General features: G+C 37.3%; 1 protein-coding gene across 1 annotated transcript in view; it reads right to left on the bottom strand.

Moving 5' to 3' along the window:
• Positions 1 to 361: 361 nt before the first annotated feature.
• COL28A1 (collagen, type XXVIII, alpha 1) overlaps positions 362 to 20,920 on the bottom strand; it is a gene marked incomplete at its 3' end in the record, with an annotated part of 46,771 nt that continues 26,212 nt past the window's right edge. The window contains exons 15-27 of the mRNA XM_009326130.1: positions 20,498 to 20,566; positions 19,160 to 19,228; positions 18,158 to 18,226; positions 16,495 to 16,563; positions 15,702 to 15,770; positions 14,284 to 14,352; positions 13,179 to 13,250; positions 11,153 to 11,221; positions 10,478 to 10,549; positions 9,763 to 9,831; positions 6,991 to 7,059; positions 2,600 to 2,668; positions 362 to 430 (exon numbers count right to left, since the gene is read on the bottom strand). Coding sequence (XP_009324405.1) covers positions 362 to 430; positions 2,600 to 2,668; positions 6,991 to 7,059; positions 9,763 to 9,831; positions 10,478 to 10,549; positions 11,153 to 11,221; positions 13,179 to 13,250; positions 14,284 to 14,352; positions 15,702 to 15,770; positions 16,495 to 16,563; positions 18,158 to 18,226; positions 19,160 to 19,228; positions 20,498 to 20,566 — 903 coding nt within the window. The remainder of the gene's footprint in view (positions 431 to 2,599; positions 2,669 to 6,990; positions 7,060 to 9,762; positions 9,832 to 10,477; positions 10,550 to 11,152; positions 11,222 to 13,178; positions 13,251 to 14,283; positions 14,353 to 15,701; positions 15,771 to 16,494; positions 16,564 to 18,157; positions 18,227 to 19,159; positions 19,229 to 20,497; positions 20,567 to 20,920) is intronic.

Raw genomic sequence — 20,920 nt, 5'->3', positions numbered from 1 at the left:
TCCTCTGGGGCCTTGTCCCTTGCACTTCTGCAGGAGAAAGGAAGTTCATAATTATTAGGCAATACTCTGCCTGTGTTGGATTCTGACTTCCACATGGAAACTCCAGCATCTAGAAACATCCTGGGTCTTTGGATGTATGGAAAACCTGCAGATTTGCATCAAATCTAGGGATAAACCAAGAACTGGTTTGTATCTATCATGGCAGAAAAGTCTTATCACAAGCTTTTCTTCTAACTGAAAGTGAGAGATGGGATCGCAGCATTTTGTCATATATATACTATTCTAATCTAATGCATTTTTCAGAAGATGTTTGTCTACCTTGTCTGCTAGTCAGATGCATGTACTACCATTGTACAAGTACCTTCGGTCCAGCATCTCCCACGCCTTTTGGGCCTGCTGGTCCTGGGGGGCCTGCTGGTCCTGGAGGTCCCTGGTACAGCAGAGGAATAAAACATGTCAGTAGTTGTCCTAAAGGAAGAGTACTTGTGTTCTTCAACAAAGAAGGGAATTTCAGCAATAGTTACTAATCTCTTTGGGTTTGCTCTATGTTGTCAAATTCTTCACATTTCTGATGTGTACTGAGCAACAGTCATCCTCAGTCCTGGGTGGAAACCTGAAAAGACTACCAGAGTGGTGGAAAAAAAGTCCGGATCTTGACTTAAGAACATTGGAGTTGTTCTCAGCTCAGAGAAACCTGTGAGAAAGCAGACATTGCTCCATGATTCATATACTGCAGATACTACACATCTGGGATACCAGAGCTAATCCATCTAAATCTGGAGGTTGGATAACCCTAACAGACTTTGGCGTATTTGTGTTTGATAGTCCGTTCTCCTGAACTCCCTGCTCAATCCGCCACAGCCCCTTCAGCTGCCCTTCATACTGTTGGAGGCATCCCCAGCCTACCTTTCAGCATTCCTAGGGCAGACGTCTTTGCCCCATCACACTACAGAGACTTACTACATAAATCTTGTCCATGTCCACCAGTGGTTTATGAAGTTGGTCTTTCCAGATCATGGGGCATGGAAAGGTGGCCCGAGAAGGGGAAAGATGCATGCTACAGCACCACAGAACCTCCACACATTTCAAGGACATGTACTCATGTGGCAGGGAGAAACACAACCAACTTTTACTGAAGCCTGAGATTGAGTTACAGAGAAGCATGACTCTTATGGCAGTTGCAGATGGGAATCCTAGAATAGACATGATTTCAGGAATACTACTGCAGAGCAAAGCTCTTTTTTTTTATTGTCTAGTCACTAATAGAAATGCAGGAAGCGCATACACGTAAGTTTGTCATCCTGTGACTGGGCAGACCACAACCAGCATTTGTATAGTTTTATTAATCAATGGCTACCAAACCAGGCTTCTCTTGAATTCTTTGATTAATTAGAAATGAAAAGTTTTCAGCTTCTCACTGACCTCTTTGATTCTGTATCTACCAATACTTCTTTTTCATATAGTTTAAACAGATATCTTAACTTGTAAAGCTTAAAACTTCAGTTCCTATGAGGCATTTTAAGGCCTACAAAAAGTTTGTCAGTCATCTATTTGCATCACTGCCTTCTTCATGATTGCCTTTGCATTTGCTTTTCATTTTTATTTCGGATGACAGTAGGGTTTTTTCATTTGTTTGCCTATCCTGTTTAATGGGTCTGGGTCTGTTCCTGGCACTCCTTGAGCCTCCAAGGAGTCTTGAGCTGGTCGTGTCCCTACGTGCTGTGAAATGTGTCGGGTACATGGCATTACACCAGGAATTCTGAGTGAATGCCCTCTGAACTAATTCTGATCCCAAAGGATGTTCCCAGGATCAGTTTGAATGCTAGGAAATTGGAGCTGAGCTGTGACTTATTTGGAAGCACTCAGGTCCCACCTCAGTGTATTTGGGAGTGCCTTTGTGGTTGTAGTTTGAAATAAAGCTGGATTACAGACATAAAGAAAATAGTGCTAATGGAAGTTTGACATGTGGTGGTTGAAGGATGGCAACAGTATTTTCACTTTCTAGTGAAAGGTTGGTCAAACATGTCTGTGTGGCTTTGGATGACTGAAATATAGGATGATATGCCCTTGTAATGGAATGTGCCAGCTGGAATACTCAGGCATTAACCCCCTCTGGAGCTAACCATCAGAAAAGCAAGGAGGGAGAAAATCTTCAAAAAAGAGGATTTACCCCCCCCGGTATGAAAAGCAGCTGAAAAACCAAGGAATTGAAGGCTGCAAGATTTGGACAAGCAGATGTTATTAGAGATCTTGAACAAAGAACAGTAAAGAAAAGGGAGGGAAGGAGGGAAGGAAAAGAACTCAAAGCAGTGATTACATTAAACATGTATGAGCAGCCATGAAGATTTTTATGGAATTACACGGTATCCCTTTCATGATGTTGAAATGAGAACAGTTTATATCCAGTTCTGACTGCCTGTAGAACTGGCACTGTATCTAGGACAGGAAAGGACTTCACAATATATATGAACTATTTAAATTAGCTAAAAGATGAAAGAGAAGATTAATTGCACTTAGTTAAGTAACTAAATACTGAGTTATCACACAGTAATTCATTTTTTTTGTAGAACACAAAGTACAGAATTAAAATTGTACTTACAGCTTCACCTTTGTGGCCATCGCCTTTTGCTCCACGGGGTCCAGGTAGACCAGGTAGTCCCCGGTTACCCTAAATACAAAATAGTGAGTCAGGCATCGTGCCAGTATCTGGATCATCACGATGTAACAAATATTAAAAAATATGTAAGGAAACTATTTAATATCCTTTTGGAAATATAGAATAGCAGTTACCAGCTCTTGCAATTTGTTCGCAAAGCTCAGAAATTTTTGTGCTTTTTTATTGTTGCTTCAGTTGATCAAATTAAGATTTCAGAAGAATAGGAGTTCTCATTAGGAAATTAGTAATTTCCAGATTTGTAGTTGCAGAGAGAAATCTTCAGAACATTGACTTTATCTTCAGCCAATACAAAGTTAAATTTATTTTTAAAAAGTTAAACTTTTATGACTTTGGGGGTAAGGCCTGACATTTGAACAATGAATTTAACAATACTGAACCATAATATGCCAGCCTTAAGTTATCATATGTTGCACATTTTGTGCTTCCGGGTAATCACATTGGTTCTCTCATACAGTAAAGCAAAACTGCATTCCACAAGGGAAAGAAGAAAGAAATACAACCGGTTATAAGAAATATGTAATTTCTCTTAGTTTAGCCTAAAATGCTCTGTATCAGGAGACAATCACTCCTTTTGTTGACTCTTCCACTGATTCCCACTAAACATTTGTGCATTTGCAAAACTTCAATGCTTCCTTTCATGACCAGAAGACAAGCAAATAGCAATCTTTTCCTCTTCCCTCATTCCAGTGATCGTTTTCCTGACATTTAATGAGAAAATTAACTGAGCTTGCAATAGACTGTTCTTCACAGAACCAAGAAAGAAAACATATTACTTTGAGGTATCCCTCAAGATACGCTGGCAGTCTGTACAGTGGATGTTCACATGACAGCACCGCCAGTTGGAAATCCTTACTGATACTTGTAGGTCACACATCCATCCCACTCCTAAGCACGGTATGTATATGGCCATACAGGGAGAAGCGTACACCCTTCACTCAGTCCCACAGAACAAAGAAATGGAAATGGACTCTCCTATAGAGTGTTGGAGGGTCAGTTTTTAATATACATACAGATAACATATCCTGAAGAACAATTAGCAAATAATAGCAAATATTTCCCTGTCTATTCCAGTAAAAATAAACAGCTACAAAAAAGAAACTACAAATGACTGAAAACTGCTGTTTCATCAGTGCATTGTGCCTGGAAATTTCTGCAATAACATAATGCTTCAAGAAACCACGAATGGCATCCTGATAGCAGCTCAGATCTCAGCAGCTGGTCTATCTGAATACAGTGTCCATGACTGGAGAACAAACTGACTCATATTCTAGTTAGATATCCAACAAAAAAAGACTTTGGGTCCAAATCTCCTGTCCCATGAATGTCTCTACCATAGACACAAGCAATCAGATCTTCTTAACCAATTTAGCCCTGTCAAGAAAAAATGAAAGAGCTGCTTTGGCTCTCCTAAAGATATACATCACAGGTTTAGATTAGGAGGTAAGTGAACGACGAAAGACAAGGTAAACTCAATGTTCTGGTTAAGATGAAACCCTGAAACCACTTTAAGATGGAATTTGGGACAGGGATGCAAGCATGCCTTATGGTTAAAGAAAATTGTACATGGTAGGTCACTCTTGTATGAATCTCTGCTATTCTCCAGTCCAAAGGGATAGTTTCACTGGAAGACTTTAAAAATGACCTGACCACCAGATTCAAACTGCATCAGCCCTGGAAGATGTTTCTTCATGTTTCCTAATTTTCAAATGATGGAATTCTGATCCAGTTCTGTGAAGATTTAAACAAGTGTGCTTCTAGTTCATAAATAGCTTTATAATGGAAAGCAAATTTTACCTTTTCCCCATTCTTAATATCCATAGTTCTTAAATTGTGGATAAAATGAGAAATGTTTGAGAAATGCTTAATAACTTTTTTTTTAACAAGAAAGGAAACCATGGATCATGAGTTCATCTCTGTTTTTACTTCTAACTCCACTACAGTAAAAAATGGCCAAACAGATGTTTTCATTTAATCTTAGCAGACCATTGTAAATACCAAATACATGTTAACACATTCTCTTCTGTAAGAATCGTGATTTTGTCAAGTGACTGGTTTTGCCCTTAGTAACACAGCTATAAATCTACTTAAGTCAAATCTATGGCCACATCTGCTATAAGAAACAGTTCTCTAGTCCAGATTATTTAGTTTTGATTTTTTTAATAGCTGCATCGAAAATACACAAGAGATGGCCCAGGAGCAATTCTGTGATTACTGCTTCCCACAGTTTTGTGGGGTCTGCAAAAGACAATCACAGTGACTCACAGTGACTTAGGTCAGTGCACTGGCAACAAGGCGAGTGCCACTGATGTCACAGATGGCATGCTGAATTAATTCATCTACTTTGCCAACCTTTCCAGGGCATGTTTTAAAGTCATTTTCTGAAGCAGTAATATAGAGATAGTTGTTTCTACACTCTTCCAAAGAAAAAAAAAACAAAAAAAAAGATAAACAGAATATAAACATAAATCTAGTGTCCATGTTCACCGTTAAGAAAAAAAACAACTGCCATAATCAAAACCTAAATTATTAAGTATTCAACTGGACAATTAAGTCATGTTCATCACTTCTTTTCATAAGAAAAACAGAGTGAAGTAGCATTCTAGATTATAGACAAAGTAAATAAATTTAGAGTTTTTGAAAATTCAAAAATACAAGCTACTGAATGCCTGTGGATCAATGTGCTATTCAGCATCCTCTGGTAGGTGTACTGGTAGAAGTCTGTCAAGCCAGGAATAAAGCATTATTGGTATTCCTAAGATGTTATCACACAGAAGTTATTGCATTAAGTTGCTTTATTTTGAACTACATTGTGTTAGGTACATATAAACTCATTGGTCTCTGAACTTGGGTCTATCAACTATATTCCCAAGAAGTGAAAGGGTGGAATTGAGTGGAACGTTTTATGTGCAGACACGGTAAATGTGAAAAGAAAAAAAAGAGGTTTACTAAGAAGGTTCCTGATTTCAGTCGGGAAAGGAGATCACAAAATGGTACCTTTCCCAAACACTGAAGGAAGCCTTCCTGAACTATGCCCTTATCACAAGTGGCAGAGGCTTACAGAAAGTTTCAATCCAGATCATGACTGACAGGACTACAATATGGTATCATAAAATGCCTTAGAGGGGAGGAGGTGAAAGCTGCAAAGTAAAAGGAAATATATCCAGTTTTTGCAGTAGAGGACATGAGATCTGTTCTACAGACTGCGCTTTTCAGTTTGTTCTTAAATAACGTAGAAAGGTGAGTGGTGCTGTTTTCTAATGACGCCATATTATTCTGATTAGTTAAATGAAAGGCAATTCCAAGGAGCTGAGGAAAAACCCTACTTAAGGGTTTGAGTAATTTGGTGATAAAATATCAGACAAAATTCCATGCTGACAACTGTAATGCATTATGCAAGGAGAAAAAGCAGTCATAACTTTATGTATCTAACAGTCATCCTGAACTACTATTACCACTTCAGAAACAGGAGAGAGAGAACCATTCTTTGAAAAGGTCACTTCACTGTTCAACAGTGATAAAACCCCATAAATTTAATCCTCTGCAAATTAATCTATATCCTTTTCCTCTAACTTATTTCCCGCTGGCAAGGGGGAAACTCACCTGTACTACAGGGGAGAATTTTTCAGTCTCCCACTTTTGCAAAGACTGCAATCTCTGTGTTACCACTGAACCCTCAGTTTAACCTCTAGTCTGTCAATTGTGTGTTGATCTTGCCAGTTAACCGCTAAAGGCTCAAACAGTGAGCACAGCAATCCTGCTACAGACTACTGTACTCCATTCTTGGTGTTGAAGTTAAAAATGTAAAGGATATAACCAAGTAAATCCTATTCTGTAACCTATATGCAAATAAGTACTTCCAAAAGATCTATTTTTTAAATTATTTATTTTGGGTCTTACTTATGTTTTTGAATGTGCAAGGTTGGTAATACTGAAACACCACTGTTAAAATAACTAATACCTCTCAGTTTATACTCACTAAAGAGCATATTGCCCATATGGAGGTATAAAAGACCACATGAGATAATGAAAGGTGGAGATGAATTTGAAGAGCTACCTTCCTAATGAAGACTTCCTGAGGGAAGTTGACAGGGTGAGATACACTGGACTAGTTATTTAATCTATTTTGTGCTTCTTCTTTGAAAAGATAGTAAGTTTATTTTTAAAAATAGACTTAACCTGGAAAAATGGAAAAGTTGAAGAATTGGTCAGTTACTTTCCTGAAAAAGTTGTTCAAGTGGTTTCTACATGTTCACAAGAGTTTTGCATATGTCTCATGTTTCTTTATTTTCCATCTTTTGTCTAAAAACTCCTACCGTTGGTCCCATTATTGAATTTCCAGGAAGTCCATCATCTCCTGGTGGCCCCTTGGGTCCTGGATCCCCCTATCCAAAAAGAAACAAATCCAAAACCATATTCATTATTTTCAGTTTTAATTTCCGAAGTTTTACAGAAAAGAACAAGTATTCAATTCTTTCAGACAGTGACAATTATTGAGCTAGGTAATATGAAATCAGTATTTCCTGAGGAAGCTTTTACTACCTTGATTCTGACCTCTTATACTTTTGCTTCTCCGCAACTGTGTAAAAGAGTTTGTTCTGCCTTGACGAATAACTTGACAGCTTTAGTTTTCAACTGAAGCTTGAATATCATAATTCAGTTTCCGCGGCCAGATTCACCTGTGGCTTCTGCCTGCTTTTGCCCACACAAGCAAGGCTGCATAACCTTGTTTCTGCCAGAGCACATAAAGAACAGCAAAGAAATTCAAAGACAAGTGCTGACACAGAGTATGTTTAGAAAGGCTACAGATGCAATGGCACAGCGCTTCAAAACTGCAAGCTCCACAGTCTGAAGACCCAGGAAGAAACTTCAGTTTTTCCTCAAGTATTACCCAGTACAACTGTTTGGTAATCTTAGCCCTGTCAGTGACTTTTCCGGAAAGCAATCAGGTTTAGAATTCAAGTTCCTCATGTTATCCCTTCACAGTGCAAAATTTGGCTCTTTCTAGTGTTTAATCTATGGCAACAGAAGTTTTACTTTACATTAAGGATCTTAAAAAGAAAATTTCAATTTTCAATGAAACTTTTGCAATTTTTAACACTAGTGAGAAGGACAGGCACTATTTCAGGAAACATTCACTAGGGAATGCAGACCAAATGTTCTATCAAAACCACTGAGCAGCTGTAACCATGAGAAAGGAATATGAGAAAAAACAGCTATCTAATGTTACTATCTCCATATTAGTAACAGCATAATGGTTGTCAAGGGAAATAAAACTCTAGTCCCCAAACACGGGTGTAGCTTAAAATAAATAAATTTCCAGTGGACACAACCATGGCTGTCCAGGAGTTAAGACCTCTAGCAATTACCCACTACTACATCAAATACTTGCAGATGTACTAAGAAGACCTCAGACCATGATAACTCCCAGCTTTGAAAAATGTGCAGATTCCCTGCATTAGAAATTTATAATGTCTGGCTTCACTACTGCAGATACCAGGATGTTCCAAGAACACAATTACTAGTAATCATTGTACTTCCACAGTGGAGAGAGAAAACGGACCTGTGTAGCCTGTTACATTATTGAGCAGTTGTCAGAAACGTAGCAGATATTTGTTTAAACAAAGAAATTATTATGGAGCTAAAGAGACAGTTTTGTATATTTTCTAAAAATCAACTTGCATTTTATAATTACCCAAAATACTTGTTTTCTCGCATCTGCCACTGCACATAAAAGCCCTGATCTAAAATTTAGTAAAAAGTTTGGAAAAACTCCTACAGACTCCAGTGGATTTTGGATCGTGGCCAGTCTGCTACGAAACTGCTATGAACTGTACTGAACAGAATAAAATCAGAGTGAAAAAGGCAATAAAGTCTACAAAGTTCTTATTTTTCAGCATGAATTTTATCAATAAACAATCTTGACTCACTTACTGGTCTATTCAAAAATGTCACAGTAACCAGGAAAATGTGAAGAAGGGAGACCGGTGTAGTGAAACCTGTCTTCATACAAGTTGTGCCTTATAGCATGCCACTTATATTTTCTTGACATAAAGTTTGGCACATTATTATGGTTTTAAACCAATACAAGATATATAAGCACCCCACAATCCTCTCCTTTCTTCTCTGTAATTGTGTTTTTAATCCAGGTGTACCCTGAGCTTCTTGCGTTCCCTTCTTCCTTCCTCCTCCATGCACAAACAAGTCCAAACCACATCCTCGCACTCTGTGATGTCCTGTTGCCAGGCTGATGAGTACATTGTATGTACTATACCTACATGTGCTTGTGTGTCGGGGCACACATATTTTTAAGGAAGAAGAAAAATGGGGATGAAGTCACTTCAGAGGGATAGGATGTACATTAGTGATTTCTCTACCCTAAAAACTATCACCAAAGCTGAAAAGCATCAATTAAAGTTGAAGTTAACTGACATATTATAAAAACAGCAACTGTGTTTTTAAAACCTTCAAAGTTAGCTTTACTGTTGCTGAATCCGCTTATTTTACTCAGCAGGACAAGTCCCATCCATTTCAGGTACGTTTTCCCCATAAAGAAAATGAGTTGGATGTAGCTCTAGCTATCTCGTATATGACATTTCATTTAAAGTAGTATCTAGAGGCCAGCTGTTCACTTGGAAGTGACATACAAACATTCATCTCCAAAAAACCATCTAGTTCAGCATATAACTCCCTAGAACTATACATAGACACATTCCTGCAGGGATTTACTGCCACATTGAGGAAATCTTTAGTCTAAGAAACAAAATGCATAGTAAATTTGAAAAAAAAGAAGACTTCAAAGTGATTAATTTCACAGGAGGGGCCAAAACACAACAAATGTTTTGTTTTTTTTTAACAAATGGCTTCAGGAGGCAGTAACACTACTAAGTTCAGCATCCTGTGAAAGGGGCCCCAAACACTCTCTGTTACTTTTTAGTACTTTTCAGTCCTTATTTCTAAAATTCAGTCATCTTTGTTACTACAAGGAATTTTAACATCTTTAACTTATATTCTTTTAATTTTGACAAAAACGTGCACTAGAAATTTTCCTATCTCTGGTCTCCAGCAAACACATTGCAGATAATCACCTTTGGTCCAGCAGGTCCCTGAATAGATGATCCAGCGACACCAGGTGGTCCTCTCTCTCCAGGTTCACCCTGTTACAAAATGGTATCATCTAGATTTAAACAGACAGTTTCATTTTCTGCACAAGTAGCAAAAAGTTTTTCCAACACTTTATATTATAAAAATATCTACAATATAGAGCTATCTACAAAATAGACAGTATTTGGGAAAAACCATAAATCAACTTACTGTTCTTGTGAAAGCCGGTCTGAGTTTCATGTTTTAAATAACTATCGGTTGAACTGTGTATTTGATTTTTAAACTTTATTAATTTTTTTGTGTCTGGCTTATAAAGCCAATGGAATAACCAGAACACTTGTACTATTTAAATTTCCTTATCATTCAGAGGGGTACTTACTCACAAAATATTATAATAGAAAGTTAATGTTTCAAAGTAAAAATTTGCAAAATGCTCATGTTAGAATCACTTGGACAAGTTTAATTTAGCTTCTCAGTGCTCATGCATAACTATAAGGTCTGTAATTACACGTTTACCTATTCTTTTTCTCCTTGGGACTTTTGTGTCATTCAGGACAGAGGATGGAAATATTTCTGCTTTTCCTTTGTTCTGTTAAGTCTCCAAGCATCAGATGCTTGAGAAATTTGTACATTACATAAATTCCATAGACTCTTTTATAAAATACAAAGTGAAGGGTTACCCTGGAGGAACAAGCTTACTTTTGGTCCAGCTGGGCCTTGTACTCCTTTATAACCAATCAGTCCTTGGGATCCTTTCTCTCCGGGGTCACCCTGACGAAAACAAACCTTTTTTTTCAATCACAGCAAACATTCATTCACAACTGGGAGACACACAAAAAACCAAAAACACGACGATAATGATGCCCATAATTAGAAAGGTATTTAGATTCTCCACTCCAACCGAAATCCCACTCAGTTCTAGAATCTGCTCTAAATGTCCTAAATTTAACCAGGTGTGAGATAAAAGCTGTCTGTCTACTACATCATCTTTCCAGGCTTTTAATTTCATATTTAGATATCTAACTAGTCACCTAATTTCTCTTCAAGGAATTTTAACACCTATCAGCATACTTGCCTCCTCCTAACTTTATGAAATATATTTGCCTCCTCCTAACTTTATGAAAACTCTACTGAATTTTTAGGAAATCTCTACTGCCCAATGAACTTTAGGGTCTATGTTTATAGTCTGATTTTGCTGTACTTCGTCAGGCTAAGGAATACATTGCTCTCTCTTAAATCCTTTTAAATCATCAGTAAAAATATAGTTGCTACTTAAGATATAATGAATGAAAAAATAGGCCAGAATCTGAACTCTTATAAAATAGGTCCTTCTAAAGTTTCTAGTATTTCTCCAGTGTGCATGTCAAGCCATACCTTTTGGCCTACATCTCCTCTGCCAGGGGGTCCTTCCGGGCCTCTTGGACCTTGATCGCCCTTTTCCCCCTAGCAGAGATTAGATGGTTAATTAATTTTCATGTAGCTAATTTTATTGAATCAACAGACTTATGTGAAACAACGCTTGCATAAACACTTTTCCCAAAAATGTCAGTAAATATCTGATTAATTTTTTCTCCTGCAAAAAATAAAGTATTCTGTCTTCTTAAACCCCTTCCACCCTCCTGCATTCATATTCCTTATTTTCACAGACATTTGTAATAGTGCCATTTGCAATTGCATCAATCTTTTGTAGGAAGAATTGCATGCATATACTCATATAAGGAAGAGAAATGCTTGCAAAGTTATCAGAAAAGGTCTTGGTTGACCAATTCTAAGAAAAACAACTTTTAAGAAGCAGTAATTTTAGGCAACTCTATAGCCAAAGGCCAATCCAGGCTGCAAATATTTGCCAGAAAGATTACTTCAAATAATTCACAAATAATCCACATAAAACATTCTATTAAGGAACATTATCTACAAAATATTCATGCATAATAGAAGTCAGATTAGTATGTCAGAATGCCTGTATGTAATTCAGAAAGTGAAAAGTAGATTAAAATGAAGTTTAAAAATCCATTTCTGATTTGAGCTATTGATGGAAGTGGCATTACAGAGCCTGGTGTTGATAGGCATCAGTCTGGATCCCACTTCTGTGAGACAGCTTCACACCTGCAAATAACTGCCGTATCATCACCATGCTACTCACTGCAGGCATCAAGCTGTTCTTTGCACTGTCCTGAATACCCAAGGTAGCTGCTCAGTACTAATATTTTCACTGATAATGAATTACGACAGTGAAGGTGACAGCACCAAGTTGATCATCAGAACAAAGGCAATATGCAAGAGAAAAAAACCCCAGCATTCCCAAATACAAAAGCCACCTGTAACTTTAACCCAACATTTACTTTTAATTTTGATGTTTCACTTTTGATACATGGGGATCTTCATTTTTGAGCACTTATATAGTGGGTGATTTCAAATTTTTAAAAAATAATTAAGTAGCAACAGAAATGCTACATATTTTTCCACAGTGAAAGGCTTACTGCCTCTGAAATATGCTTGTCAAACTGGTATTTGCACTACAAGGGTATTTCCCTTGTAGAGGAAAAAAATGTGAAGCTCCATTCTTAATAGATGTTTATTACAGCTATTCAGATATTTTCTGATTAAAGACCTGCAGTCAAACAATGCTGATTTGCATACTCTGAATCATGTTCATTTCATCAATTCTACAGGTTGGCCAGCTGCTGCCCTCATTTAAGAGCTGCACAGCAGCAGAGTTTGGAGGCACCTGGATTCTCAGCAGCAATTCAACAATCAGCCAAAGCACTGAGTTTTGCTCACTCGGCAGCTCATTCTATTTGGAAAGAGTAAAATTAAAAGCCTGCATTTAACTTACTCTAAATTGACTATTTGGGGCACTCTGCTTTGCACCCCTCTAAATTCCTTTCCACAATTTTGAATTTATGCTTCTTTTTCCCAATGTGGCAGAGTTTCTCTTAAAATCTCAGAATTTCCCTTGGAAACAAGCAGCCCTGGTTTCAGCTGTTTGTGACGGTTTCTGTACCAGGCTGACAGGTTTCAGCCACAGCTCACCACCCTGCTAGATGCCCTAAGTCACATCAATTTGAGCGTGACTTCTTGGTGTCAGGAAAAATCTGAACTGGCTGTAAGGAACAGGCTAAAGACACAAGCTATCTGTTCTCCAAGAAGACTGTGAAATTTAACAGTAGTCAATAGCCCGCAAAAGGCAGAGCAACTAAATCAGTTGCAGATTCAGATGGTAGCCACTGTTATTGAAGTTTGTTGGAAACATCTCAACTAGCCTAGTCCCTTTTCCCTGGCAAAAGTATTCGCACATGCCCTCCTCCAGGATGAACTCCTTGCCATTGCATACCTGCAAATAATGGTTTGTTCTTCTTTCGTCTACACCTTTTACATGCGGTAAAATATATTTCCTTACCTTTTTCCCTGACTTCCCAGGATCTCCCTGCATGCCTCTCTCTCCTGGGAGTCCTGATAGACCTATATCTCCCTTAAAGAAGAATAAATAATTATATCTGCATACTTCAATAAATTCTTTATTCTGTAAAATGGATCTAACAGTGTGTTAAAAAATTAATTAATGATATACAATATTTTTGCTCAAATAAAGGTTGTTTTTCCCAGGAAGTTAATATTCTACAGAACCAGTAATTTTTTCTACTGATACAATCTAAAAGAAGTATTTTAGATTTCTTTCAAAGCTCCCCATCTACTTCTTAAATCTTGCTTTTGTATTAAATTAATTTACATTTATTCAGTGAGTAAAAACATGATTGAACACTGTTTGTTATTCTGTGCACAAGAACAATATGATACGAATGTAATTTACTTGCAAAGTCAAACATCTGGGACTTAAGGAATGGTCAGCCAAAAATGCCTAAATGGAGTTGTTGACTACAGACTAACACCTCGCTGATTGTACAAACTGGTCTAGACATTACTTTTAAGACTTGCCACAAAGAGTTGAAACTATCCATAGGAACTAGTCTTGCCAAGTGCTTCTTCCATGATCCTGGGAAAAATCACCAAAACCAAGATGTCTATGTCATCTTACCCAAGATTTTGGAAGCCCTACTTAAATCATTAACGACATGGTATACAGTCTTCAAAATGGCAGCTGAAGTCAAAGCTTTAAGTGTTTAGCAACTCTTCTAACATGTAGGCAGTTTGACTGCTGCTGTCACACTGACTGGGTTTTTTTTTCAAATCATTGCAGAGGAACAGAGGTGGTAACGTTTCTAACAGGCCTTGGGAATACCTCACTAGCTTAGAAAAGATGGGGGAAAAGTCCGTTCCAGTTATGGCTGCAGTAATGATTTTAGGAGAGAGGCTGGGAGCTCTAGTGCACCATTTTGAGTTTAAAAGCTAAAACTGTGAAGTTAAGTGAATAACTGTCACTGAAATTCCTTCTTATTTTGATCATAGTCAATTTATACCAAAAAATCTTCTACTTAGTTTATCAGCGACTAGTGAAAGAATTAGAAGACCCTGTAAGGAGCAGTTAAAAATAAAAACAGGCTCACTTTAAGTCCTCGTACACCAATTCCTGGAAGCCCTGGTTCTCCTTTTTGTCCAGGTTCACCTGGTTGACCCTAGTAACAAAAAGTGTTTTGTTTAACAGAGGAACACAGTTTAGCTTCATTCATTACTTGCACTATTTCACTAACTGCTTTACACATAGAAGTGGACTTGATCCTATGGGTCCCTTCCAACTTGAGATATTCTATGATTCTAAGTGGTCAAGTTTTCAGCCAAGCAGTTTTCAGCTGGAAAATTCTGTTCTTTAAAATCCCCAGTAACTTGTAGGACTGCATCTATTTTATTTAACCTCGCAGTGGGCAGAAAGTCTAATTGAATCATTCCAACTTTCTCCTTTTTGTTTCAATACATTTTATTTTTTACTTTATAGTTTTTTCAAAAACTCTTTGGTCACTGAATGAAAAGTGAATCCAAATAAATAAAAATCAGAACTTCTGTTTAAGAGAAAGTTTTACCCTCACAATTCTTCCTTCCAGTAGTTCTAAAACAGCTAAAGAAAAAGGAATTCCATTTTTCAATTTTGCTTTTAAAATACTTTTTCACACTAGAAAAATTGTCCTCATACATAACATGTTTCATAGCTACTTATTTTTCCCTATATTAATATTAAACATTGCTGCTGTAACTGCTACTTCCAAGCCAAAGTAATGCCCAGAAGAAAATGACTGTATTTCTCCCTGCTTTTGCTACAGTGACTAATGTCTTCCTTTTGTAAATCAAGGTGATTACAAAGCACACTTCTGCTTTACAGTTCATTCCACTTGCTTTCCTTAGTATTTCAGCAATTCCCTTTTTCTCCTCTTACAGTGCTCACCTGACACTGTATCGCTAGAGGCTTGAGCTTTGACAACAGTAATTGTTTACCCTCTCTTCCTACTTTCCCTCCTTCTGTGGTGCAGTGTCAGCTACTAAGTACATTTAAGCTTTTTTTTCTCTCCTAGTGTTTCTATCTTTTGCTTTGGCTCTTTCTCATGATGACCATGGAAGGCTGAAGGACAGGCTGAAGGCGTGGTGGGACTAGCCTTAAGTCTCAAAACCATCGCTCGTTTACAGCTGTTTGGTATAATGCTTTACTTGAACACAATGTGTATGTGGAACCAAACTCATTTGATATAAACACGTCTGAAAGATACTTTGTTTATAAATTTGTGTTCACTTAGAACCTAAAATCCACATTCGCAAAGGTTAAGGGCTGACGCTAAGCAGAAGCCATATGCTCCATTTGTGGAACACCTTGATAACATGGGTGGTTTTCCCTCAGAGATTCGAAAGCGAATTATCATCTCCAATGAAGAGTTACATTTTCATCTCATCAAACACACTCTTGAAAAGCCTGGCAAAGATATGTTGCTTGTTGTTTCTTGCTATTGCTATTTTTAAAAAATAACATCTGAATCATTACCTTTGGACCTGACAGACCAAAACCTTTAGATCCTTTTGCCCCAGGGTTTCCTTGTGGACCCTGTATACCCTACAAAGCAAAATAAATGAGTTAGTGCATTACACTCTTCCACATCTGAAATTCACCACATGTCCATCTTTCAGTTAATCATGATTTTATCTTATCTTTAAAAAAAACAATTTGCTTGCCTGTCCTCAGGCTTAGTTCCGAGATCTCTATTTTATTTTTCCTTTGTCTCTATCCTGTGGATTTCACTGACATATCCAAGTGTAATGACAATTACTGTTCAGGGAGAAAACAAATGGGAAGTGTCTCAGTATCTGTATCTCAGTCCTGATTCATTGGGATAGTATGGTGGAAGCATGAACTCTTATCTTCTTTCCAAAAAAACAAAACCCAAAAGAACTTTTTGGATGTTTCAGTTTTTCTGTATCCAACTGTTAAAGGCTATGTTCAAGCTTCAAATGGCTTGAAATTCAGAAGTGGTGGATTCTTACCTTGTGAAATTCTTAGCTATAATATGTCATCATCCAAGCAATGCATCTGATTTATCTCCTATGCAAATTATTATGCAGATTAGACCAAATTGCTGTTTGCTTGATTCTAAGACCATTCAAATCAGTTGGAATCACTTATATTTACAGGCTTTACCTAAAGACTAGTTTGATACTTTTTAAAATGAAAAATCACTGTGAGATTCTTAATGTCTTCACATCAAAATTAGAGCTCTGATGAAAGTATAAAACAAAAACTACATGTGAATGCTTGTTATATGCCCAAAATGTAGACTTACCTGGCTTCCTGGATTGCCTATTCCTGGTGGTCCTGCTGGGCCCTGTGGTCCTACTTGGCCTTGTTCACCCTATGCAAAAAGTATTCCCAAGAGGTAAATTGCAATAGTCCATGCTAGGTGATTAACGTATTTAAACTAAACACAGAGCAACAGTACCCAAGCTGTATTATCTTGAAGTTTGCTGCTTCTATTTCAGTTAAATGTGTTTGGAATACCTGAAAGTCTACCTATGGCAATTGATCTAATAAAAATAATACCCCTTCCTACAAACTCTCTCATTTATAACATTAGAAGATCACAGCTGTAACTTTATTATTAGAAGGATCCATAGCTTATCTTTACATACTGAGATTAATTTTAAAGATTTTCTTGTACAGAAATACACACAGTTTCTTGCACAACACTCAGAAGAAAAACTTTCAAGTGTAAACAGAGCAGCTAGAGAGTATTTTTGAAAAATCTTTGTCACATGGTATTACAACGGTATCGTACAGCACTTGGGGGGGAAATAGAGGAATTATGGCAGAGGGAATTATGGGAACAGAGGAATATGAGGAGGTCATGTGGGTATTGGAAGTGGCACAGACCCATGAAGGTGTCAAGGATGTGTGACACCAGTCCCTAGAAAACAAAAAATAATTAGTTTCACTTATGCCAGAAACACTTATTTACTGAAATGGTCCCAAATGCTTACTGTCCTGGCCATCGCTGCATTTTTTCTATACAGACATGGGAATAAGATGACTCATTCCTGCACAGATAACCAATCTTCCTCTAACTAAGGCCTCGAGCAAGATAGTCTGGCAGGTGCTCACCAAGCATATCTCTCACAGACAGGCCAAATCAGACCACCCCTTCCCACCTAGGTTGCTCTGAAGATTTTGGAGAGCCATTTGACTGGACAGTGAGATGAGTAAGTTCAAGTTAAACCTCCCGCATCCGTGAAGCACTCCCTGCTGACTAAGCTGTCAACGACCTTGGATGGGAGTGCTGTCTCCTCTCACTGAAGCTGTGTGGGGCGACGAGGAGAGCAGGAGTTGTAGGGACAGGAAGGAAGGAAAACAACAGGGAGTAGGAGGAGGGCTATGGCACTAAATCATGAGAAGGAAGACCTGGAATCACTGCCTCTGCTCTATAGGACATCTGGGCATGTTGCATCAGCCACTCTCTGTGGATGCACAAGATACAGGCTGGAATCTCATCAGGCCAAGGGAATTAAAATTGTTCTGGATCCCTCTTTGGGGGACTGGGCACCAAAAAGCTAACAAATTTCAAAAGACAGAGTGTTCCTTGGCCTGTTCCAAGTCCATTAGATTAGATGACTCAAAGGGTTTTTTACATTTTAAAAATATTTAAATAAAATTTAAAATATTTTAAATACAGTATTTCTGAAAAAAAATTAGGAGGAAAAAAGTCCATTTCTTCCCTCCTACTCCCAGCTGCATAGAATACAGTCCTTAGTGCTCTCAGTTAACATTAACAGGCTCAGCTACTTGTACAGATGAGTGCAGCCTATGGAGCTGCATGGAACAGTGTAGCATAGTTCCTCAGGTTCCAGGTAAAACATACCTTTGTATTGTTGTGATATTGTGTGAATAATTCATCATTAATTTAACTATAAATATAATTAACTATAGATACTATTAGTAAAGTTGTGCCTCACCTTGTCTCCTTTGATTTGTTGACCTGGCAGTCCAGGAGGACCAGCTACACCTTTAGAGCCTTTTTCACCCTAGAAATATGTGACAGTTTTGTAACTGTATTTGGGAATTTATGAAGAACACCATCCTAGACAAACTGGTCATCACAATGTGGATAATGAGGAAAAAAGTATTCCTTCACAAACAAACAAGAAAAATAGCCAATGGAATTATCAGTTTTAGAGAAAAGCGATTAAATTACAATTCATAACATGCTTCATCTGCATTCGTTGTGTTGTTGAACACAGGACTCCAAAAGGAGAAAATTAAATACTACGAAGAAGGAAGCTAAATTTTGAAAATGCCATAGTATGTTCATTAGTCAGAGAGAGCAGTTCAGAACCTGGTGCAAGGACACAACTAACATCTTTTCCATAAAAGGAAGAAAAATCTTCTTTGCTTAGTAGTTCAAGGCTCTAGAGGATCTTGAAGCCACTAAAAAAGAGGGATACATTTCGATGGGAAGCCCAGTTGTGATTTAATCATAAATCTTTGCTTGTTTGTGCTCATTTTTAAAAAAATGAATATTCACATATATTAACCTAGCAAGTGCCCTTAATGAGGTTACTGTCCACAGAGACCCATACAACCCATCTTTTAGTTTCCCAAAATGGTAAGACAGAATGGAAACAGTCCGTGAATGTTTTCTTCCAATACAGAACATAAATAGCTAAGTAGTCTTTCAGAAGACAATTTATCTCATTAATGCTACCAAAATAAGGTATCTTATTAAACACATAAATAAGAGAATCATTAACTGACTACTGTTAGAGGAACTGTACAATTTTTGTGTAATTATCTTGATAGAGTTTCTGAACTCGGAGGGATATTCAGAGAGCACAGTGGTTCAGAAGACCAAGATCCATCAGCTGATATTTTATACCAGTGGAATGATCAGTGATCTTAAATAATTTAGACACAAATTTGGCCCACAATGTTAAAAAAAATAATTTCCATAAAACTACCTTTTGGCCTTGAATGCCCTCTCCTGGTAGACCTTTCTCACCTGGCAGACCATCAGGGCCACGTGGTCCCTGGAAGAAAAGAAAAATATATTCAGACTATATCAGCAATTCCATTTTCTATTGACATTTTGTCTAACTCGCTAGTATAGGTTCTTGCAACTCTTATGACACTGGTAAGTAAAAATGCTTCCCTAACAGCTGGCTGAGTCCAGGCAATTAAAATGAAGTGTGGCAACCCTTAATTGGAGGATTTAGATTAGAATGAGCTAATGCTGAAATGGCGTGAATTACATAATTGGTGTCTAAAGATTGTACCCTTAAAACTCAAATGAACCTGTAGATTAATTTATAATAAATACATTTACCACTGTGAAATTTATTCCCTATAATTTCATATAATTTCATGATTTTCATAATGAAAATCATTAATTTGAACATAGGTTTTTTCATACAAAATGGCAGGTTAAACATACAAAATTAGAGAATGCCATTTTTGTGTTAAACAAGTACAGAAATAATTATTTTTGTAATACTTTCTGTTCTTCCACAAAATTCAGGTGTCTCATTATTTAAAGCTAATAACGAGTTTTTAAGGATGATCTTGATTAAGCAAAAAGTTTCTACATTTTTTGTGAGAAAAATAGTCTTTTACAACCACAAAATTACTTTCAAAAATACTGTTAGAATGAAACTAACACTGTGCAAGTGTGTAGGTCACATTTGTGGCTTCTTATTTGACAATCTCTTTGAGATTTTTAATGAAATACACAAGAAAACCATACATTTTATACATTTCAGGAAGAAAAAGCAGCCAGTGAGCTCTAACTCAACATTACAAAAAGCTTGCTAAAGTTCTGTAATTCAGAAGACAAAGGTATAATTAAAAGCATATAATCTGGCTCTTTGTTTTTGATGCAATTTAAATTATGCACAGGAGTTGAGGAATGTCTCAGCTCTTGGATTTTCAACTTCTTCGAATTTGTTTTTAGACAATTTTTAAAGATTATCCTCAACTCAAACAAGTAGGGGTACAGCTATTTATATACAACTCCATGTCTTTCTGAAAACTGGATACTGCAATCCTGTTCACGTGGACCAAGTAAATATTTATTTCCCCAAAACTTGTTTGGACATGGCTTTATTCTCCTATTTGGGCAAGCCACGTGCAATTACTGCCGCAATACAAGGCTGGCATAGCCGAACACACTTTTGCTGCTCAAGACTAGGTACCAGGTGGTTTATGGAATCAGTAGCCAATATAGCTGCTGTCAATCAATTGCACTCACTAAGACTTATTTTATTATATTTCCACTTCCAATGCATATATCACTGACTTACAGGTAATCCTGGCTCACCAATTCCAGGAGGTCCTGGGAATCCAATTTTACCTTCTTGACCTTGAGCACCCTTGTGAAAAAGAATATTAGAAAGTTCAGTCCTAATTCAACTCAATGCTTTTGAAAAGCATAACATTTACATATAGATGATTTAATGATGTCGCCAGAAAGGTCTGAAATCGAATGTGTAACATTTCCTGATGTAAAAAAAGCATAAATAACAATTTAGAAACATTTGAAAGTACCTTTTGATTAATACTTTAAGCACTAGATCACATTCCAGCCCTCATGCCAACAGCAAAGGGGTGTTATCACTTTGCATAAGGGTAACTGCTTAAAAGTGCAGGACATGAGAAATGACAAGGAAGAGGGAGCGAAGTCAGGCTAAATTTGGTTGGAGTACAACCCAACCATGAAGCAGGAA

The sequence above is a fragment of the Pygoscelis adeliae genome, unplaced genomic scaffold (assembly GCF_000699105.1).
Source record: "Pygoscelis adeliae isolate BGI_AS28 unplaced genomic scaffold, ASM69910v1 Scaffold15, whole genome shotgun sequence".
Classification (NCBI taxonomy): domain Eukaryota; kingdom Metazoa; phylum Chordata; class Aves; order Sphenisciformes; family Spheniscidae; genus Pygoscelis; species Pygoscelis adeliae.
This window is presented reverse-complemented; position numbering and strand designations above follow the sequence as displayed.